Here is a 23,527-nt window from a genome sequence, read left to right as displayed (position 1 = left end):
CTGCCAGGAGATCTAGCCAATCAATCCTCAAGGAAGTCAGTCCTGACTGTTCATTGGAAAGACTAATGCTGAAGCTGAAATTCCAATACTTTGGCCACCTGATGTAAAGAGCTGACTCATTGGAAAAGACCCTGATGCTGGGGAAGATTGAAGGCAGGAGGAGAAAGGGACGACAGAGGATGAGATCGTTGGATAGCATCACCGACTCGATGGACATGAGTTTGAGCAAGCTCTGGGGGTTGATGATGGACAGGAAATCCTGGCATGCTGCTGTCCAAGGGGTCACAAAGGATCAGACATGACTGAGTGACTGATCTGAACTGAACTGAACTCCTATACAACGTATTAACCTCCATCAATAGTTCCTTAGGCATTCTATCAGATCTTATCCCTTGAACCTATTTCTCACTTCCACTGTGTAGTCATCAGGGATATGATTTAGGTCATACCTGAATGGCCTTGTGGTTGTCCCTACTTTCTTCAATTTAAGTCTGAATTTGGCAATAAGCAATTTGTGATCTGAGCCACAGTCAGGTCCTGGTGGTGTTTTTTGCTGACCATGTAGAGCTTCTCCATCTTTGGCTGCAAAGACTATAATCAATCTGATTTCAGTGTCGACCATCTGGTGATGTCCATGTGTAGAGTCTTCTCTTGTGTTGTTGGAAGAGGCTGTTTGCTATGACCAGTGCCTTCTTTTGCAAAAGTCTGTTAGCCTTTGCTCTGCTTCATTCTGTACTCCAAGGCCAGATTTGCCTGTTATCCAGGTATTCTTGACTTCCTACTTTTGCATTCCAGTCCCCTATGATGAAAAGGACATATCGTTTTGCTCTTTGTTCTAGAAGGTCTTGTAGGTCTTCATAGAACTGTTCCACTTCAGCTTCTTCAGCGTTACTGGTCGGGGCATAGACTTGGATTACCGTGATATTGAATGGTGTGCCTTGGAAACGAACAGGGATCATTCTGTTGTTTTTGAGATTGCATCCAAGTACTGCATTTCAGACTCTTCTGTTGACTATGATGGCTACTCCATTTCTTCTAAGGGATTCCTGCCCACAGTAGTAGATACAATGGTCATCTGAGTTAAGTTCACCCATTTCAGCCCATTTTAGTTCACTGATTCCTAAAATGTCAAGGTTCACTCTTGCCATCTCCTGTTTGACCACTTCCAATTTGCCTTGATTCATGGACCTAACACTCCAGGTTCCTATGCAGTATTTGTCTTAATAGCATCAGGCTTTACTTCCATCACCAGTCACATCCACAATTGGGTGTTGTTTCTGCTTTTCCTCAGCGTCTTCATTCCTCCTGGAGCTATATCTCCACGGATCTCCAATAGCATATTGGGCACCTACCACCCTGGGGAGTTCATCTTTCAGTGTCCTATCTTTTTGCCTTTTCATACTGTTCACGGGGTTCTCAAGGCAAGAATACTGAAGTGGTTTGCTGTTCCCTTCTCCAGTGGACCACATTCTGTCAGAACTCGCCACCATGACCCGTCCGTCTTTGGTGGTCCTACATGGCATGGCTCAGTTTCATTGAGTTAGACAAGGCTGTGGTCCATGCAATGAGATTGGTTAGTTTTCTGTGATTGTGGTTTTCATTCTCTCTGCCCTGTGATAGATGAGGATAAGAGGCTTACAGATCCTTCCTGATGGGATGACTGACTGTGGGATAAATTGAGTCTGGCTCTGGTGGGGGCGCCATGCTCAATAAATCTTTAATCCAGTTTTCTGCTGATGTGTGGGGCTATGTTCCTGCCCTGTAGTTTGTGAAAGTTGCTCAGTCCTGTCTGACTCTTTGTGACCCCATACACAGTCCATGGAGTTCTCCAGGCCAAAATACTGGAGTGGGTAGCCTGTCCCTTCTCCAGGACATCTTCCCAACCCAGGAATCGAACCAGGGTCTCTGCACTGCATGCAGATTCTTTACCAACTGAGCTATCAGGGAAGCCCCCCTGTAATTTGGCTTTGGCTGAGGCCAAACTGTGGTGGGGTTAATGACGGTGATGACGACCTCCTTCAAAAGGACTTATGCTGGCACGCCTCGGCTCCCAGGACTGTTGTATTTAGTGCCCCTGACCCCGTGGCAGGCCATTGTCAAGCCATGCTTCTACTGGAGACTTCTGGACACTCACAGGCAAGTCTGGCTCAGTCTCCTGTGGGGTCACTGATCCTTTCTACTGGGTCCTGATGGGCACAAGGTTTTGTTCGTGCCCTTGAGAGTCTGTTTCCCTGTCCTGTGGAAGTTCTGTAATCAAATCTCACTGGCCTCCAAAGTCAAATTCCCTGGGGGTTCTCAGTCCCTTTGCTGGATCCCCAGGTTGGGAAGTCTGTTGTGGGCCCTGTAACTTTTGCAGCAGTGTGAGAACTTCTTTGGTATAATTGTTCTCCAGTCTGTGGGTCCTCTGCTTGGTGGCTCTGGTGGGGCTAATGGCGACCTCCTCCAAGAGGACTTTGGCCAGATGCCACACCCCCCAGTCTGCTGCAGCCAGAGCCCCGTCCCCAGGGCAGGCCAGTGCTGACCCGTGCCTCCGCAGGAGAGGCTCAGACACTCTCAGGCAGGTCTGACTCAGTCTCTCGTGGGGGTCACCGTTCCTTTTCCTGGGTCCTGATGCACACAGGGTTTTGTTTGCGCCCTCTGAGCAACACTGGCAGGTATGAGGTTTGATTCTGAACGCAGTTTCGCCCCTCCTGCTGTCCTGTTAGGGCTGCTTCTTTGCCCTGGGGCGTGGGGGTATCTTTTTTTGGTGAGATCCAACATTCTCCTGTCAATGGTTGTTCAGCAGTTAGTTGCAATTTTGGTGTTCTCGGAGGAGTAGATGAGCGCAAGTCTTTCTCTTCCGCCTCAGAATCCAACAGTGGATTCTCACTGTTGCAGAGACACTTCCAAACACTACTGTATTGCTTTAATGATGCTTCTAAATTATAAGAGCTTGCCAGATGTAAAGAGCCCATGTTCCCAACTTATTTTTGATAAACTAAAATGACTTGTGTTGTTGGCATTAACTGTACATTAAAAAAATTGTGTAGTTACTGCATGCCAGAATCTGTGCTGATAAATATCATTGTTGGTGGGTTTTTTTTTTTTTTTTTTTTGAGAGATAATTCATAAAAGTCACTGCTTAAAGTATGTTGAATCCAGTGGTTGTTAGTGGTTCATAAATTTGTATAATCAACTGCCAGAAGCTTCTCGTTAACTGAGAAGGAAACCTTGTACCCACGAGCAGTCAGTCCCGGTGCTCCCCCGTCTGTGGAGGCTCCGCTCTGGACGCTCCGCGCAAGGGGGACCCTGGAGCATGTAGCCTTGTGCAGACAGCTTCTTTGCCATCTGTTTTCAAGGTTCATCCACGTTGAGGCATGTACTACTGTATCAGTACTCTCTTCCTTTTTATGGCTGAACGTTCTCCATTGTATGGATGGACCACATTTTGTGTGTTCATTCATTCTGGCAGTTCATCAAAATGTTGGACATAGAGTTACCATGTGACCCAGCAGTTCCACTCCTTGGTGTGCAACCACAAGGGAAGAACACAACAGTGAATCCATATACATACTCACACACAACATCCATACTCATGCACAACATGGTGTAAGAATGTTTATAGAAGCATCCTTCACTGTAGCCAAAAAGTGGAAACAACCCAAGTGTCCATTTATCTTCTTATTTTTGAGGTAAAAGTTCATGTTTTCTACATCCAAATCCTTTTCGGATATGATTTGCACACCTGTTTTCCTCATTCTTTGGGTTATCTTTTCACTTTCTTGATGGTGTTCTAAGAGTTTTATAGTTTTAGCTCTTAACATTTTGATCTTGGTTCAATTTTGAGTTAATTTTTGCTTATGATGTAAGTTAGGGATCCAACTTTCAGCGTGAATATCAAATTGTCCAACTCTTTCTGACCCATTGGACTATACAGTCCATGGAATTCTGCAGGCCAGAATACTGGAGTGGGTAGCCTTTCCCTTCTCCAGGGGATCTTCCCAGCCCAGTAATCAACCCGGGGTCTCCTGCACTGCAGGCAGACCCTTCACCAGCTGAGCTATCAGGGAATGCCAGTGTGGGATATATTGCCACTGTAAGAAGACCAAGCTTTCCAGCCCGTGAACAAGGGACGCCTTTCTATATTTAGGTCTCCTCTAATTCACTTCAGTGATGTTTTATGGTTTTCAGTGTGCAACTCTTGCTCTTTACCCTTATTCCTAAGTATTTTATTCTCTTTGACACTGTTGATTATAAGTGAAATTGCTTTCTTAATTTCATTTTTGATTATTTTTTTATAGTTTATACAATTGATTTTGATGATTGATCTTGTATCCTGCAATGTTGCTAAATTAGTCACTAGCCTTAAAAAGTTTTGTGTGCGTGTGTGTGTGATTCCTTAAGATTTTCTACCTATCAGATCATGCCATCTGTGAGAATAGTTATTTCTTTTTTCTAATCTGAATGCCTTTGTTTCTATTTCTTGCCTGTTTTCCCCCACTGGGACTTCTAGTGGAGTTGAAGTGGGGAAAGTAGACATCCATGTCTTCTGTTCTTTGTCTTTCCCGTTGAGTGTGGTGTTAGCTCTGCGTTGCTTCAGGATGACCTTTATCACTGTGAGGAAGTTTCCTGTTTTCTGACTTTGTTGACTGTTTTTATCGTGAACGGGTATAGGATTTTGCACATACTACTTCTGCATCTATGGAGGTGATCATGTGGCCTTGGTCCTCTGTTCTATGATGGTATATCACAGTGAATGATTTTCCCATGTCCTAGGATAAATCCCAAGCATGAAGTATAAACCCTTTTGTATCTTGCTGGGTTAATTTGCTAATATTTTGCTGAGGATTTTTTATTTTATTTTATTTTTTGGCCACAACACGGGGTGTATGGGATCTTGGCTCCTTGACCAGGGATCAAACCCCTGTCCCCTGCCTTGGAAGCTTGGAGTCTGCACCACTGGACCCAAGGGAAGGCCCTTGCTGAGGATTTTATGTCTGTATTCACAAGAGATTTTGGTCTGTTGTTTTCTTGAGCTATTTTGTCTTGTTTTGCTCTCAGGATAATACTGGCGTCACAGAGGGAGGTGGGAAGTGATATAGGGATTCTGTTTTTTGAAAGCGGTTAGGAAGCATTGTTATTAATTTTTGTTAATTGGTGTTTTTGTTAACAGTTGACAGACTCCAGTAGAGCTGTCTGGTCCTGACTCTTTGTGCGTGTGTGGGAGGTGTTTTGCTTGCTAGTTCAATCCCTTGACTTGTTATGGTATATTCAGTCTGTCTTTCTTCTTGAGTTAGGTTTCCTAATGTATATCTTTAATCACATGTAGATATTTAATCCAGGTTACTTAAATGTGTTGGCATAAAACTGTTCATAGTATTCATAACCTTGTCCCTCCTTCATTCCTGACTTTAGCAATTAGACTCATGTATTATTTTCTGTCTAGGAAAATGTTTTGTTGATCTTAAATAACCTACTTTGATTTCATTGATTTTCTTTATTGTTTTCCATATTGTTTTATTTTCTACTGTTATTTCTTGTGCATCAGCATTTCTCAAGCGTGGTTTGGGGTCCCTCAGCCTCCTTAGGGAGGTTTGAAGTGGGCCCTTGAAGTTAGTACAGTTTTCATAGTAATATTAAAACATCAGTTACCTTCTACTTTCTGGTTTGCTCACAAGTATACTTTGGAGTTTTGCAGACAGAGGTCCCAGACAGGCAAAAGCAGATGGAAGCAGAGATGACAACCCAGCTGTCTTTTAAGTCTGACATTAAAGAGTTTGTAAAATGTAAATCAGTGCCATTCTCTTCACTACTTTTTTATTTTTCAGTTAAAAACGTATGCCGTTTATTTGGTATCTTAAGATGAATTATTAAATCTTTTTATACTTAAAGTTTCTAATTCATGTTAAAAGCTATAATCCACATTTATTTAAAACAAACAGACAAAAAAAACTCTCATGAGTCTTCAGTAATATCTAATAGTGTAAAGGGACTCTTGATGGGAAGGTTTTAAAGCTCCTGTTATGTATTGTCTTACTTAGTCTTTAAGACACCTAATGGTTTACATCTTCCCATTTGTAGTAAACAGAAAGAAAAATCTAAATAAATTCATTCAAAATTTTAGTCTTAGGAGCCCAGTTTAAAGCTTAATTTTCCAGAATTTGCCCTTTTGAAATGTTACTACCCTGCCTACTACTACTTCTGCATTATTGTAAATAGATAATTATTTGAATTTTCTTCTTTTTCTACATGATTTTCTGCTGTGGTTTCTTATGATTTAAACCAGCTAACCGGCCAGTTTTGGACTGGCGCACGCCCTCGGGAGTGGCGGGGAGCGGCTGGGGCTCTGTGTCCTCAGACTGGGGTGACTTGTTGGCGTTTCCTCAGCAGAAATGGGCTTCCTGGTGTCCCTGAGGAATAGGGTCGGGGACGAGAAGACCAGCGTCAGGAAGTCTGCCGTCCAGGTGTGTTTTTCTGGACATTCTTTTCATACCCTCTTTTTAAGCACTAACAGCTTGAAGGTGCAAGAGACTGTTTTAAAAACTGTTCTGTCATATTCAGTACTTATATTTCACTTGAGGTTAGTTCACCTTGTCCCTGTTAAATGTAACTTACACAGATGAACTGAAGGATCCTCTGTTCTTAAGTGGCCTGCTGGTTTGCTGGCTTCCTAGGAACCACAATTTTAGATCCTTAATTTGTTTTTTTAGAGTAGGTGGATTTTGATCGGGTTCGCAAAACTCCTGAAGCGGCTTCTGAGTACATGTTCATGTAAAATATATGTCAGAGTTTCTCCAGAGAGGTCTTAAATTTCCTCAGACTCTAAGAGGTGGGATGTTACTGGGAGGAGGGACGGGTCTGTGATCTCAAGATGAGTCAGGAGCTGGAAGGAGTGGCTCTGCCCGCAGTGCGTGCTGACCGGTGCCTGTGGCCCCTTGCTGTGCCCGCGCCCTCTAGGTGCTGGTGAACCTCCTGAAGCACTGCAGCGTCGCGGGTCTGCAGGCGGAGCTGAGCATTCTGCAGGACCGCTGCCGGGACGTCGCGGTGTCCGTCCGCAAGCAGGCCCTGCAGTCGCTCACCGAGCTGCTGCTGGTGAGGCCGCCGTGCGCGTCCGAGGCACCTTCTCCATCGGGGCAGCCCGGCCCAGTGACGGCACCCTGTCAGAGACCCTCCTGGCCGCCGTGGGCCCAGCAGTGTGCCGAGAGGGGTCTCTCCACCGCCTGTGCTGGGTTGCATTTCCTGTTAAATATGCATGTATCATGCAGACCAGTGCTGGAAAACGCTAACAGCATACATCTCACACAGAATGTGAAGCTTAAAATCAGTTTGGTTAGGCCAGAGGCCTACATTATTTTTTGTCCATTGAAACCTGTATAGGTGATATGGCCAAAGGGGCGGATCCACTAATCCTATATACAATTTACTTCTGCCAGCTAGTTAGTTTTTGAAGAATTTTTAAAGTGTCTTTTCTTATTTCACAGTAGAAGGCTTTAAGCAATACCTGCTTTGACTTTCTTCATTAGATCTTTTCTGATTTCTCCTTGAAATAGATATTTTTTTCTCTCAATCTTGAATTATTCCAAAAAAGTGCTGCTTTACTACAGTCATAAGATAATCACTTTAAGTCTAAAATTTCAGTATGCTCTGCTTTATAGTAAGTGGAGCTTGAACTTGGTTTTCACTTATGTTTGGAACGTTGACATTTCCACTGTTAGGTTTTATCTGTAATTGTGTTAGAACTACTGATGACACATCCTAACCATGGCTCACAGCTGCCCTGGTCTGTGCTCGCACCTTCATGACTTCCTGACTTGGACTTCTCAGGCCCAGCCGCAGTGTGTGCAGATACAGAAGGCCTGGCTGGGGGGCGTGGTCCCCGCCGTGACGGACAACGAGAGCAGCGTGCAGGACAAGGCCCTGGAGTGCTTGGACCGGCTGCTGCTGCAGAGCATCCGGCACCACAGCGAGGGGCGCAAGGCGGACGACGGCCAGGCCCTCGCCTGGGCGCTGCTGGCGCTGCTGGACACGGACAGCCGGAAGCTGGGGTATGCTTTTCCCGGACAGGCCTTGGTTATCAGTTCCTGGGTTGATACTGGAAAATCAGCTCTCCAAATTGCTTGATATACAAAGACTTAATCTTAGTCTCTTTCTCTTGACCTAGTTCAAATCTTTTAGCTTTTGTGGTGACAGTTTTTGTGAAGCCTTCCTTTGCCTTTTTGAGTGTTCCCCAGCTTCAAATTGATGTCTTAATATATAGTAGAAAGCATTAATGGATTTACTGTATTGACATTAACTTTCCACAGTACTGGTTGTGATAGATGGCTTCCTGATTAGGACACATTAGACTTCTTCTGACATTTTGTTGGGTTGATGACTTAATCATAGCACAGTGTTCTTTCCGTTTGATATTTGTTGGGTGTTTGCTGTGTAGGGAGCAAGGCAGTGATCGGTTGGCACCTGTACTGATCAGTGTTAATCTCTACTACAGGAATCTAGCAGCTGGCCTTTGTTTGTGCTCCTTTGACTGTGTTCGCCTTTTTTTTTTTCTTTACTTTGTAAGAAGTACCTCCCTACTTGTTTACATGTAGTTATAGAGGGATTAACGTTCAACGGAAAGAGTGATAGGGTTAGCATCATAAAGTTGCTGTTCAGTCACTAAGTCACGTCTGACTCTTAGCAAACACATGGATAGCAGTGCACAAGGCCTCCCTGTCCTTCACTGTCTCCCAGAGCTTACTCAAACTCATGTCCATTGAGTTGGTGATGCCATCCAACCATCTCGTCTTCTGTCATCCCCTTCTCCTCCTGCCTTCAGTCTTTCCCAGCATCAGGGTCTTTTCTAATGAGTCCGCTCTTCACATCAGGTGGCCAGAGTATTGGAGCTTCAGCTTCAGCATCAGTCCTTCCAATGAATCTTCAGGGTTGATTTCTTTTATGAGTGACTGGTTGGGTCTCCTTGCAGTCCAAGGGACTCTTCAAGAGTCTTCTCCAACACCACACTTCAAAAGCATCAATTCTTTGGTGCTCAGCCTTCCTTATGGTCCAACTCTCACAATCATACATGACTATGGAGAAACCATAGCTTTGACTATATGGACCTTTGTCAGCAAAATGGTTTCTTTGGTTTTTAATACTCTGTCTAGGTTTATCATAGCTTTCCTTCCAAGGAGCAAGGGTCTTTTAATCTCATGGCTGCAGTCACCATTTGCAGTGATTTTGGAGCCCAAGAAAATAAAGTCTGTCATTGCTTCCTCTTTTCCCCCTTCTGTTTACCATGAAGTGATGGGACCATATGCCATGATCTTAGTTTTTTGAATGTTGAATATCAAGCCAGCTTTTTCACTGTCCTCTTTCACCTTCATCAAGAGGCTCTTTAGTTCTCTTCATTTTCTGACATTAGAGTGGTACCATCTACATATCTGAGGTTGTTGATATTTCTCCTGGCAATCTTGATTCCAGCTTGGGATTCATCCAGCCCAACATTTCACATGATGTGCTCTGCGTAGCAGTTAAATAAGCAGGGTGACAATACACAGCCTTGTTGTACTCTTTTCCCCAGTTTTGAACCATTCGTTTTTTCCATGTAAGGTTCTAACTGTTGCTTTTTGACTTGTTTACATGTTTCTCAGGAGACTGGTAAGGTGGTCTGGTGTTCCCATCTCTTTAAGAATTTTCCACAGTTTGTTGTGATCCGCACAGTCAAAGGCTTTTGCAATGTCAGTGAAACAGAAGTAGATGTTTTTCCGTAATTGCTAGCTTTTTTCTCTATGATCCAAAAAATGCTGACAATTTGATCTCTGGTTCTTCTGCCTTTTCTAAACTCAACTCATACATCTGTAAGTTCTTGGTTCACATACTGCTGAAGCCTAGCTTGAAGCATTTTGAGCGTTACCTTGCTAGCATGTGAAGTGAGCATAATTGTGTGGTAGTTTGAACATTCTTTGGTGTTGCCCTTCTCTGGGATTGGAATGAATACTGACCTTTTCCAGTCCTGTGGCCACTGCTGAGTTCTCCAAGCTGACTGGCATAGTGCAGCACTTTCAGAGCATCATCTTTTAGGATTTGAAATAGCTGGAATTTCATCACCTTCACTAGGTTTGTTCATAGTGATGCTTCCTAAGGCCCAGTTGACTTCGTACTCCAGGTTATCTGGCTCTAGGTAAGTGACCACACTTTCATGGTTATCCGTATCATTAAGACCTTTTTTGTACAGTTCTTCTGTGTATTCTTGCCACCTTTTTTTAATCTCTTCTGCTTCCATTAGGTCCTTATCATTTCTGCCCTTTATCGTGCCCATCTTTGCAAGAAATATTTCCTTTCTAACTCCAGTTTTTTGAAGAGGTCTCTCCCATTCTGTTTTTTTCCTCTCTTTCTCTGTGTTGTTCAATTAAGAAGACTTTCTTATCTCTTCTTGATATTATCTGGAACTCTGCATTCAATTGGGTGTATCTTTCCCTTTCTCCTGAGAGGGTAACGGGCAGGAAGGCCAGGGGTCTCCAAATGGAGGAAATAGGCTGCAAGTGTCAGACATTTTTTTATCTCTCTCTTAAGCGGCAGGAGGAAACTAGTGAGATATATATATATATATATATATATATATTTTTTTTTTTTTTTTTTTTCTTCTTCCTTGTCTGTACAAATTTGAAAAGAGGTTTCTCTTAAAATACTGTATTGCCATAGTGACACCTGGTTCCACCTGAACTTAACTTTTCTCAAATTTTGAGCTAACCAATGCATTTTTCTTATGGAAATGTCTGTCTTAAGCTATGTTAATGTACTATGCATTTACCCCAAACTCTCTCTTCAAGTTGGTTCGGAGTAATGACTCAGAACAGACTTGACAAACCAGTATGTTATACTCAGACATTGTTCCCCTAATCTATGTAAATGAAACTCTTTGTATGGTAATCTGCCTCTATACAAGATTCAAGTCGATTGTTTTATGGCCCAGGATGACTCGTCTGGTGCCAAGATTATCCCAAAATACATCTTGTGGATGAAGGGCCTGGTGCCATTCTCTGAGTTTTAAGACATTTTTTTCTTTCATACAGACTGCTAGTAACTATATAACATCTGGCTAAAAACTCGCAGGCGGGTGTTTTTTCTGCCTCCTTCTGATGTCTATGTCAGAAGCTTTCTCTGTCTCCTTTATACTGTAATAAAATTTTATTACACAAAAGCTCTGAGCGATCAAGCCTCGTTTCTGGCCCCAGATTGAATTCTTCTCCTCCGGAGGCCAAGAATCCTGGCGTGTTTCGTGGTTCAGCAACAACCTTTCACTCCCTTGCCTTTCACTTCTGTTCTTTCTGGCTCAGTGGGTAAAGAATCCCCTGCAGTGCAGAAGACATGGCCTATTTGGGTGTGATCCCTGAGTCCAGAAACAGAGCCTTGCTCGGCTTAGGAGCACCCTCCCTCTCCCTTCCAGTGGTTCTCCTCTCCTCAGAGGCGGTGCCTCCTGACTCTGGCACCAGGTGTGGTTTCTCTGCGCCTCCTCTTTACATGAACGGAATTACATGGTCTGTTCTTTGTGGGTCTGACTCCTTCCACTCAAAGAAGTACCAGGCCCACTCAGGTGGCTGCGTGCAGCTGTAGCTCATTCACTTTCATTGTTGCATGTGCATGCGTGTGTGTGCCTCACGTTCATGAAGAAGCCACGGTTGATGTATCCTGTCGACTGTTGGCTGATGGTGGATCGTTTCCAGTTTTCATTGTGAGGTAAAATGCTGTGAGTATTTCTGGGCATGCCTTTGGCGCACGTTTCTGTTGCGCATGTCCCCAGGAGCATGCTGCTGGGCGTGCTCTTACCCTTGCTTAAGTGGCTGCAGACAGCGCCCCAGAGTGGCGGCGCCAGGCTGACCCCCTGAAGCGCGCCTGAGAGCTGCAGTTGCCCCCTGTCTTTCTGCCGTCGGTCTTTCCTTTAGTCATTTTGGTGGCCAGCACTGCTATTTCTTGGTGGTCTTAATTTGCACTGCCATGGTGACTGATGCAATTGAGCCCCTTTTATAGGTGGATTAGCATCTAGATAGTCACATTGTGTATTACCTGCCCAGATATCATGCCCTGCTCCCTACTTTTTTAATCAGGCTGTCTGTGTCTCTTTTGCTTGTTCACCCAAAAGCATTGAAAGGTGCAGAAACACTGTTGTATGCATTACAGATTCCTCTCCCCCAGCCCAGCATTTGCCTCTTTAGTCTCTTAATGGTATCTTCTGATGAGTTCAGTTTGTTAGTGGTTTTCTTTATGGTTAATGGATTTTTTAAGAAATCTTTTCCTATAGATGTTATATCAGTTTTTCCTATAGATCTTTTCCTATAGATTTCCTCTAGGTTATGTAGATGTTTTCCCAGATAGTTTCCTAGAAGTTTGATTTTTTTTTTCTTTCCCCTTTATGGTTTTTATCTCCTTTTCTTTCTCTGGCTTAGAGTGGCTTCCTATTGATGGTAGCGTGACTGCAGTCATCTCTGGAGGTGAAAAGAGTTGAGATGAGCTAGACCGGCTTGATGGTGAGCGTCTCCAGGCAGGAAATGGCAGCGCAGAGACCGAGAGGCCGGACCCTCTCGGATCCTAAACAACAGGGCTGCTGGGGGGTTTCTGGCCTGGGAAGCAGAGTTGAGGCCAGCCAGGGCAGGGGAGTGCTACTACGCATTGAGCCTCACTTTAAATGCCTGCTTTCAGCACTTCTGGTGGTGGAGGGAGTCACCAGGCTAGGCTGGAGATTGGAGCAGAGGACGTGGAACAGACCTTCTCAGAGTCAGCATTGGCATGATGAGAAGCCCAGGAATTAGTCCACGGTCAGGCAGTGGACTGCAGTGTAAGGGAGAGGGGCCAGTTCTGTTCCGCAGGGGTCACTGTGGCGGCCCTGGGGGTGCGTTGGGTGGGTCTCAGGCTAGCAGTCAGCCGTGCTTTTCAGGAAGCCCAGGTGGTGTTTGCTGAGCCGCATTCTTGTGACCTGAGTGGGTTGATACTGACTGGGTCCAGTCAGGGGGCCTTTGGGGACAGCTCAGTGCTGGTGGAGGGTGTGTGTGACCATCTTCCAGAGGAGATGGATTTGAGCTCTCAAAACTCCTAAGTTCAGAGGACACTTCCATTCTGTTGGCTTCCTGTAGTAAATGTCATTTAATATTCTGTGTGATTCTTTTAGATAAATTTTAAAATATTTGTCAATTCACTTGGTTTCAGACAGCAATCAGGTTTGAATCATGTTAGTCATTTGCAGTAAAACTCTAGATAGATTTTTTAGATAAAAGCTAATTTATTAATGCAAACCATTCATTTATATGCATATACTTACTGTGTATGGGTGTGTTTATTTTCTTGTAGTCACCTTCTGCACACTTTGAGAATTCTTTTTTTCATTTAATGAAAAAGTTTTGCTAATCTGAGTGTGTGTGTGTGTGTGTTCCTAGCAGTAGAAGAAATTACTTGGGGAAGGAATATATTTGTTTTTCCACTTAAATATAAAATGTTACATTTGTCTCATTAGTCATATGATGTCATTCACTGTTATGGGAAAAAAGCATATAAGAAATGGTCTAAAAATAGCAGTGACATCACACAGACACTTTAATACATCAGAAGAATTTTTTGTTTTCTTTTAGAAAAGTTTGAAATGTGTAATTCTGAATGGTTTTGACAGGTCATAGCAAAGTTGAGCTCCTTTAATACCATCGTATTTCACCTCTGGGATGTCATTTCTGTCTAGTCCTTCCATTGAAAAAGGATATTGTCTACATGTTTTGTCACTAAAACCTCATAAGCTCTGGATGTACCTCTTATTGGCATCCTACTGCATATGTGTACATACACGTTTTAGAGGGTCTCCAGTGTATTCTGAAACTTTATTCTTTGCTTTCAAAGTAAAACCTTCCGGGAGGAGTGGGTTAGTGTGCCTTATTCGGTGTCGTAGCATTTGGAAGGACACCTCTGTTGGTGTCAGATGTGCCCCTGGGCGGGAACCCCTGTGTGGCTGCTGTACCGGAGGAGGGCTGCCGCAGAAGCCCGCACCCTGGACTGAGGGGCGGTCCGAGGCTTGTGCACTCACAATTACAGTCCTGCTTTCCGTCTCTTTTCCAGCTGCTATTTAAACAAGGCTTTTCATATCTGGTCCCGGAAAGACAGATTCTCCCCGACCTTTGTAAACAACGTGCTCTCCCACACGGAAAAGGAGCACTCTGCGCCCGCCTGGATGCTGCTCGCCAAGGTGGCTGGTGCGTCGCCCACCCTGGACTACTCCACCGTCATGGAGGCCTGGGAGAGAATGAGCAGGTTTGCACGCTTGTCACGGAGCTGACTCCAGACACGAGGGAGTCCCGGACACAGGACTTGTGTTTTGAGGAAGTGGGCCCTCTCATAGCTGTTTGTGTACATGGATCTTTTCTTTAAATTCTGGTGTAAAAACCAAGAGGGAAAATGGAATCGCTGCTAAGCTTTGATAGTCCGAGTACGGGAAGTGCCGTTGCGTTCCCCAGCTTGGCTTGTGGGCCGGGCTGCCCTCCTCCCTCTAGTGCTAGAATCTGGAAGAAAAGCGCTGCGTCGATAGCAGCGCGTCCCGGGCTTCCGCCCTGATGCTTCCCTGCCCTCTCCCCAGCCAGCAGAACCCCAGTGAGGACACCTTGGGGCACATCCTGTGTGTCATCCGGCACATCGCCAAGCATCTTCCTCAGAGCACCCGGGACAGGGTGGCAGGTGAGTGTCTACCGGAGAATTTGAAAAGGCTCACCTCTCACTTTATTGTGAAAGTTAAAAACCTGGAGGGAATTGACTCTTTTTAGATGTTCTCAAGAAAAAGCTGAATGGATTCTGCTGGTCGACACTGTTGATCACTCCAGCTGTTGACACTTTACAAAGCCTGTGCCGAGTAACTGCAGAGACACCAGCGGAGGAGCAGGTACACTACAGACTCATGGGCATGACTGTCGGAGACAGAACGGAGACAGAACACTCACTGCCTTTAGGCTGGGGGTGTGTTCTCCACAGAGAGCCTAGAAGGGCAGTTAGGTCTTTAAGAAAGCACCCATCTGACAAGCAGTTGACATGCCCCAAAAAGATTTTGGCTGCTGAAGACACAGCACCCTTAGGAGGTCATCTCCTTGGTTCTGGGCACCACTGTCTTCTAGGAAGCATGCACCCTGGGTACTTCAGTCAGTCGGTCGTGTCCGACTCTTTACGACCACATGGACTGCAGCACGCCAGGCTTCCCTGACCTTCACCAACTCCCAGAGCTTGCTCAAACTCATGTCCATTGAGTGGGTGATGCCATCCAACCATTGATCCTCTGTCATCCCCTCTCCTCCCACCTTCAATCTTTCCCAGCATCAGGGGCTTTTCAAATGAGTCAGCTCTTCACATCAGCTGCACAAAGTATTGGAGTTTCAGCTTTAGCATCAGTCCTTCCAGTGAATCTTCAGGGTTGATTTCCTTTAGGACTGACTGGTTTGATCTCCTTGCTGTCCAAGGGACTCTCAAGAGTCTTCTCCAACACCACAGTTCAAAAGCATCAGTCTTTGGCTCTCAGCTTTCTTTATGGTCCAACTCTCACATCCCTACATGACTACTGGAAAAACCATGACTTTGACTAGATGGACCTTTGTTGGCAAAATAATGTCTCTGCTCTTTAATATGCTGTCTAGCTTCGTCCTTTTCTTCCAAGGAGTAAGTGTCTTTTAATTTCATGACTGCAGTCACCATCTGCAGCGATTTTTGAGCCCAAGAAAATAAAGTTGATTACTGTTGCCATTTTTTCCCTGTCTGTTTGCCATGAAGTGATGGGACCAAATGCCATGATCTTAGTTTTCTGAATGTTGAGTTTTAAGCCAGTTTTTTCACTCTCCTCTTTCACCTTCATCAAGAGGCTCTTTAGATCTTCGTTAATTTCTGCCATAAGGGTGGTGTCATCTGCATATCTAAGGTTATTGATATTTCTCCTGGCAGTCTTGATTCCAGCTTGTGCTTCATCCTGCCCAGCATTTCACATGATGTACTCTGCATGTAAATTAAATAAGCCAGGTGGCAATATACAGCCTTGGCGTACTCCTTTACCAATTTGGAACCAGTCCGTTGTTCCATGTCCGGTTCTAACTGTTGCCTCGTGACCTGTATACAGGTTTCTCAAGAGACAGGTCAGGCATCTGGTAGCCCCATCTCTTTAAGAGTTTTCCACAGTTTATTGTGATCCACACAGTCAAAGGCTTTAGCATAATCAATAAAGCAAGCGTGAGTAAAGTCATGTCCGACTCTTTGCAACCCCATGAACTGTAGCCTACCAGTATGCTCTGTCCATGGGATTCTCCAGGCAAGAATACTGGAGTGGGTTGCCATTTCCTTCTCCAGTAAGCATAAGTAGATGTTTTTCTGGAATTCTCTTGCTTTTTCTGTGATTCAAGTGAAGTGAAGTGAAGTCGCTCAGTTGGGTCCGTCTCTTTGCGACCCCATGGACTGTAGCCTACCAGGATCCTCAGTCTATGGGATATTCCAGGCAAGAATACTGGAGTGGGTTGCCATTTCCTTCTCCAGGGGATCTTTCTGACCCAGGGATCGAACCCCGGTCTCCCGCATTGTAGGCAGACGCTTTACCGTCTGAGCTACCCTATGATTCAAGAGATGTTGGCAATTTGATCTCCGGTTCCTCTGCCTTTTCTAAATCCAGCTTGAACATCTGGAAGTTCTTGGGTCACATACTGTTGAAGCCTAGCTTGGAGAATTTTGAGCATTACTTTGCCGGCATGTGTGATGAGTGCAGTTGTGCAATAGTTTGAACATTCTTTAGCCTTGCCTTTCTTTGGGATTGGAATGAAAGTTGACCTTTTCCAGTTCTGTGGCCACTGCTGAGTTTTCCAAATTTGCTGGCAATATTGAGTGCAGCACTTTTGCAGCATCATCTTTTAGAAGTTGAAATAGCTCAGCCCGAATTCCATCATCTCCACTAGCTTTGTTTGTAGTGATACTTCCTCAGGCCCATTTGACTTTGCATTCCAGGATGTCTGACTCTGGGTGAGTGATGATACCATCACTGTTATCTGAGTCATTAAGATGTTTTTTGTACAGTTCTTCTATGTATTCTTCTAGGAAGCATGCCTGCTGGGCACTTGGTCCCAAGATGGAATCTGCAAGGTTGTCTTTTCATCCCCTTAGGCTGGGTGCTCACAGTAGCCTGCTGGCCCCTCCTGCCTCAGTTCTTCCCTCCCTCCCAGGGTGTGTAAGCGCTCTCCTCCTGGTCGGGGCTCCCCTCCAGGCCAGAAGGCTTTGGTAGATCTTTGTGCTATTTCCCCTTAATGCCTCTGGTACCAGGGCCTCCTGCTGACACGCCCTCTGGAAGCTCCCTCACAGACCGAGCGTTCTCTGGGAGCTCCCTCACAGACCGAGCGTTCTCTGGGAGCTCCCTCACAGACCGAGCGTTCTCTGGGAGCTCCCTCACAGACCGAGCGTTCTCTGGGAGATGGGGGATTAGTTCAACTTCTGAGTATTTTCCATTTCAGTATCTCTAATGAGTCATCTTATTACCATGTATTCAGTTTTTGTCATGAAATGGACTCCTGAAAGTGAAGAAAGTGAAAGTGTTAGTCATGTCCGACTCTGCAGTCCCATGGACTGTAGCTTGCCAGGCTCCTCTGTCCATGGAATTCTCTGGGGAAGAATACTGGAGTGGGTAGCCATTCCCTCTCCAGGTGATCTTCCTAACCCAGGGATCATACCCGGGTCTCCCAATTTTAGGTAGATTCTTTACCGTCTGAGCCACCAGGGATGCTCAAATTATACTTCCCAACAGTGCTAATCATAATGAAACCGTGTAGGACTGGGGGTTATTAATAATGTGTATTAATTAATTAATTATGATGTAATTAATAATGATTTTAGAAGTCAACAATTAGATAATTGCCGAAATACTGAGTTGGCCAGAAAGTTTGCTCTTGTTTTTCTGTAACATCTTATGGAAAAACCCAAACAAACTTTATGGCCAACCCAATATATTTACATTTCCTAGAGTAAAAAACACTGCTTCGTCTGAGCTACCTGCCAGCTTCCTGTGCTTCCTCTTCTTGTGTAAGCTCTTCTTCTTTTTTTTTTTTTTTGTAAGCTCTTCTTAAAAAGCCCTTCCCTCGTAAGTTAACAGGCACAGTGAGACAGCATAACGTAACTTTTTTTCTTAGGGTCTGAGCAGGTTGAAATTTACTTAATTAAAAAAGCCCAGTTCTTTCTGTGTTTGGGATTTCCCTCACTAAACTTCTCGGCACTTCTTGGTGAATGGGATACTTGTTTTCTTGATTTTCTAACCATTTATCTCCGATCCAAGAAAGTGTGTGAAAGCCTTTTAAATAAGGAACATTCCCTAAGTAGGGAGCATGTGTGAATAGCAGAAAACAGATAAAAACAAAACAAAAAGCTGATAATGAGGGAAGAGTACCGTGGGGAAGGCGGGGGTTTGTGGCCAGGGCCGAGGGTGCCATCCTGCTTGTGTCTGAGGCGCGTTGCTTGTTGGTGCGGAGCCAGGCCTGCGGCTTGGACCCCGGGTCCCCAGCCCTGGCTGGAGGAGGGTCTGCACTGGGGGGAGCCGGGCCGAGGGTGCACTGTCTGCCCGCCACGGACCCCGGTGCTCAGAACAGTAAGCTGGGTCCTTGTTCGTCTGTGAGGAAGGCTGAGTTCTCTTCTCACGCAGAAACGAGACTGGAAGAGTGTGGAGCTCACTGCTGTGTTAGGAGAAGGCAGGGTTTTGACTCTGCCCCCACAGCGTGGTGGACAGGGGACTGAGGCCCGAAACGTCCCAGAAGCTGGGGTGATTTCCATCCAGGTGACCAGAGACATACCTCCGTTTCTTTTCTTTCTTTAAATGAACATCCTCTGTTTTATGGAGAAAAACAGGTACCAAAGACACGACCACCGAGCCGTAGGCTGGGGCTGTGGGCATCGCTGCTCTGTCGGCGGCCGTGAGCTGACGGCGCTGTGGAGCCGCAGTCAGCAGTGGGCGCAGGCGTGGACGCCGTGAGTGGCTCCGGGGTCTGCAGCAGAGGTGCGGTATTGCTGTCTGCACAGGTCAAGCCTGAGACCAGTGCCCCGTCCTCTGTCTCAGGACAGCCTGCAGAGCAGGGTGGGTGAGACCGGGTGAGCGGCAGCGAGGGATCAGAGCAGGCCAGCCGGGGTGACCGAGGGGCCTGCCGTGTGCAGCTGGAGGAGGAAGCACGTGGCAGCAGTTGGCCTGCATCTGTGCACACACGACCGAAGACCCAGACGACAATCAGGCTGACTCGGTGTCACTGAGGACCTGTTTGGACCAGTAGGTGGAAGTTGCAAGGAGACAGATTTTGGGAAACAAGAAAAAGCATTCTGAGGTCTGCCTGGACTGGACAGACTTGCCTCGACACAGCCCTGGTCGGTGGGAGTGCTCAGGGCGGAGCTGGAGGCAGGGCGGGAGCGCCTGTCGGGGGACAGCCCAAGGCAGACGGGTGGGCGGGCTGACCAGTTGCACAGCCTCTGAAGTCTTCCTCTCACTAGCAGCCAGGGGCCTGGGGACCCAGACGACTGGGACAGAGCACGTTCATTCCCGAAGCTCCAGGTTGTGCTGTTGATCTGTAAAACGCAGCAGGAGCGTGCACACATTTTAGGCAAGTCAGCCGCAGACGTCTGGGTTGTGATGGTGGTTTGCCAGCAGTTTGGCAAACTTTGAGTCCTGCCTTGTGGTCGAGCTGCTGGGCACTACCTGGGGTGATGGTCAGACTGCCTGTTCTTAAGGCCTCTGCCGCACAGTGGGGGAGACCCGGCTGTTAACAGTTAGTTCCGTGGCAGAGTAAGTCCTGAAACAGAAGTGACTGTCCTGATTTTTTATTGTCAGTGTATAGGAGTGCAAGGGATTTGTATATTAATTTTGTATTCTGCGACTTTACTGTGTTCATTGATTAGCGCTAGTTAATTTTGTGGTGGCATCTTTAGGGTTTTTTTATGTAAAGAATCATATCATCTGCAAACTTTTTACTTCTTTTCCAATCTGGATTCCTTTATTTCTTCTTTTTTTTTTTTTTTTTCCTGACTGCTGTGGCTAGGACTTCCAAAAGTATGTTGAATAATAGTGGCAGAGTGGGCACCCTTGTCTTGTTCCTGATTTTAGATGAAATGCTTTGTTTTTCATCATTGAGAATAGTATTTTCTGTGGGTTTATCATATCTAGCCTTTATTATGTTGATATATGTTCTTTCCGTGCTTACTTTCGGGCTTCCCTTGTAGCTCAGTTGGTAAAGAATCTGCCTGCAGATGGAGGAGACCCAAGTTTGATTCCTGGGTTAGGAAGATCCCCTGGAGAAGGAAACGGCAACCCATTTCAGTATTCTGGCCTGGAGAATCCCATGGACAGAGGAGCCTGGTGGGCTACAGTCCATGGGATCTCAAGAGTCAGACACAAATGAGCGACTAAACAACCACCACCATGCCTGTTTTCTGGAGAATTTTTATCATAAATGTGTGGTGAATTTTGTCAACAGCTTTCTCTAAATCTGTTGAGATGATGATATGGTTTTTATCTTCAAATCTGTTAATATCATGTATCACATTGATTGATTTGCATGTATTGAAGAATTCTTGCATCCCTGGGATAAAGTCCACTTGATCATGATATATGATCCTTTTAATGTTTTGTTGGATTCTGTTAGCTAGAATTTTGTTGAGGATTTTTGCATCTAGGTTCGTTAGTGATACTGGCCTGTAACTTTGTTTTTTTGTAGTACCTTTGTCTGGTTTTGATGTCATAGAGTGAGTTTGGGAGTTTTCCTTCCTCTGCAGTTTTCTGGAAGAGTTTGAGCAGGATAGGTGCTAGCTTTTCTCTAAACTTTTGGTAGAATTCACCTGTGAAGCCATCTGGTCCTGGTCTTTTATTTATTGGAAGATTTTTTTATTACAGTTTTGATTTCCATGTTTGTGATTGGTCTGTTCATATTTTCTATTTCTTCCTGGTTCCATTTTGGAAGGTTATACTTTTCTAAGAGTTTGTCCATTTCTTTCAGATTTTCCATTTTATTGGCATGTAGTTGCTCATAGTAGTCTCTTATGATCTTTTGTATTTCTCTGTTGTCTGTTGTATTTGTCTGTTGTCAGAACCCAAAGCTGGTGCTCTGTGACCACCTCGAGGGGTGGGGTGGAAAGGGAGGTTCGGGGAGGTCTAAGAGGGAAGGGGATGTATGTGTGTCTGTGGCTGATTCATGTGAATACATGACACAAACCAGCACAGTACTGTAAAGTAATTGTCGTCCAGTTAAAAATAATATAAAGCTATAAAAGATAGTGACTGTCTGACAGTGTGGTGGCCCATCACGGTGTGGAGCCGCTCAGCTCAGCCTGGGTGTCTAGTGATATCCAGGTCATAGGGAGCAGCTGAGACCCTCTGCAGCCCGTTGTGTGTGGTGAGGTGCGTGGGCTGGAGATGGGACCCCCGGAAGTCACTTTCACTAACCAGAGACTCTGAAAACTTGCCTCTAATGAATACATTCCAGGAGGATGACAACTTTTTTTCTTAAGTCTGTTTATTTAAAATACACTCTTTAGTACAGCAGTTAATTCACCATCTACATATGCCAGAAGAATTGCAATGTGTTTGTTATTAGAGGAGCACTGCTGTTACAGATCTCTTAGAAGTCAGAGCTCTAGACCTTCCTGAGTAGATGTCTTTCCCTTTTATAGATCAAATGTAGAAAGAAAGACTTTACATATACAAAAGACTTTTATATATAAAATATGTATATATATACACAAAATATAGTAGGTAGAGTGTATTGGAAAGAGCATACATAAAGTATTCTTTGTGAATTCCACTTAACCAGTTCATATTGCCAGATTGCCAAAAGAAAGAGCAAAGAATCAAAAACGTGATGGCTAGGATTTTTCGTGGCTTCCAGTTTACGCATTTGGAGGCCACAGCGTTTGTTCCGAGCGAGTTGTGCGCCATGGGCAGTCTGCTGGGCGCATGGCTCCCCTCAGGGGTGACCTTTGACTCGCCACAGGAGTTACTGGCACAGGCATCTGGGGACGTGCTTGCCACCTGCGTGCGCCACCTTTCCGACATCATCCTGAAGGAGGACGGGCCAGGCCGGATGAGAGAAGACCTGATGGTGAGTGGCTGCCATCTCACCGTCCTCCTCCTCCCGCGCCGGCAGGGTTGTGAGTGCCTTTGTGGTGTGTGTTTCTAACACCGTGAACAGGAGAAGGATGTTCCTAGCCTGGTGCTTACTCTTCTTTTCTAGACTTTTTTACTGATGACCTATTCATTTTCTTCTCACTTACTCCCTGGGGGAAATGATGGCAAATGCTTCTCCCAGTTGGGTCCTGTGGGATTCCTGATCCAATAGGGAGAACACAGTGTGTGTTGTGAGCTCAGAATTAACAGGTGAGAAGAGAGTAAAGTGAGTGTACTCTTGCTGCTTTGGGCTTGAGTTTGATGTTTTGTAAAATTGTCTACTGTGTCTGCTAAGTGGTTTGACCATCAGACTAGAGAATAGTTCCCAGGTCACATGTGAAACAAGAAGAGATGTTTGAAAGCTGGAGAAATTTCTGCCCCAGGAGCAGCAAGATTGTGTGACATGCACCTGCTTTAGAAATTGTGTCTTGAAGAGGTGACTTTGAGTCTTTGCACACGGGGCCCATTTTCTCATCCGAGTGGCTGGCTGTCAGCAAAACATTGGTGATTCTGATTCTGGCATCTGACACCGTCCAGTAAGGGCCTTTTAGGCTAGGCCATCACTTAGCTGAAACTGGCCATTTTCCTCATCTGTTTGTTCAGTTCCTGTTCCCCCCTGTTCAGTTCAGTTCCCCCTCGCACTTGAAGCTGGGGATCAATGGCTATGTTTGGATACTTTGGAGGAGAAGACCCTTTGTGCTGAGACATCGATATGCTCCCAGTTCAGTAATTAGAATTACCCTAATCAATAGGAACCCTGGTGTTTTGTGTCAGAGGCCTCAATTTGTAGAGTGGCTTCTCTGGAGGGTCTTTCTCTGTTGATGGGTCTGGGGTTCCCTACCCAGTCTAAGAAAAACGCGTAATATGACCAGGGAGTTTTCCTTAGTAAGACTTTTTTTTCTGTTCAATATGTCACCAAAATCTACCCTTCAGTCAAAATATATGGAGAAGTTTCCCATGTATATATATATTGTTTACTTCACTCTTATTTAAATATAATTCAAATATTCCTTCAGTCCACTGATACAGTATGTTCAGGTCTCTCTAAGCACACATATCATTATTAGCTTTCTTACTCTAGTTCAGGCAGTGGCTGAGTTTTTACAATGGCTGTGTCTTGTTTCAGAGGAAAGAGACAGTCATTTAATTAGCGGGACAAAAAGAGAACTCCGCTGACACGGCCTTTGTCCCGCTGGAGTTCAATTTCCTCTGCCACACTCTTACTGCAGAACTGATTCTCTTTGCAGGTGAAGTATGTTTTCACCTTAGGAGACATCGCCCAGCTCTGTCCAGCCCTAGTGGACCAGAGGACCACCCTCCTGATCCTGTCTATCCTGGCCGCCTCTCCCAGCAGAGAGCCTCGTAAGGCCCTTGACACGTCCCATGCCCGCTGCCCAG

At 45.3% G+C, this 23,527-nt stretch overlaps 1 protein-coding gene across 2 annotated transcripts in view; it reads left to right on the top strand.

Annotated features, from left to right (window-relative positions):
- Positions 1-23,527, top strand: part of NCAPD3 (non-SMC condensin II complex subunit D3) — a 56,109-nt gene that overhangs the window by 16,631 nt on the left and 15,951 nt on the right. Inside the window, exons 14-21 of one of the 2 annotated variants that reach the window (XM_043914701.1) lie at positions 6,367-6,443; positions 6,937-7,071; positions 7,804-8,024; positions 14,053-14,244; positions 14,567-14,664; positions 14,751-14,866; positions 21,957-22,064; positions 23,377-23,491. In XM_043914701.1, the coding sequence (XP_043770636.1) occupies positions 6,367-6,443; positions 6,937-7,071; positions 7,804-8,024; positions 14,053-14,244; positions 14,567-14,664; positions 14,751-14,866; positions 21,957-22,064; positions 23,377-23,491 (1,062 nt within the window). The remainder of the gene's footprint in view (positions 1-6,366; positions 6,444-6,936; positions 7,072-7,803; positions 8,025-14,052; positions 14,245-14,566; positions 14,665-14,750; positions 14,867-21,956; positions 22,065-23,376; positions 23,492-23,527) is intronic. The other variant, XM_043914710.1, reaches the window with a different exon arrangement.

Source organism: Cervus elaphus, chromosome 1 (genome assembly GCF_910594005.1).
Source record: "Cervus elaphus chromosome 1, mCerEla1.1, whole genome shotgun sequence".
NCBI classification, from domain to species: Eukaryota; Metazoa; Chordata; class Mammalia; order Artiodactyla; family Cervidae; genus Cervus; species Cervus elaphus.
This window is presented reverse-complemented; position numbering and strand designations above follow the sequence as displayed.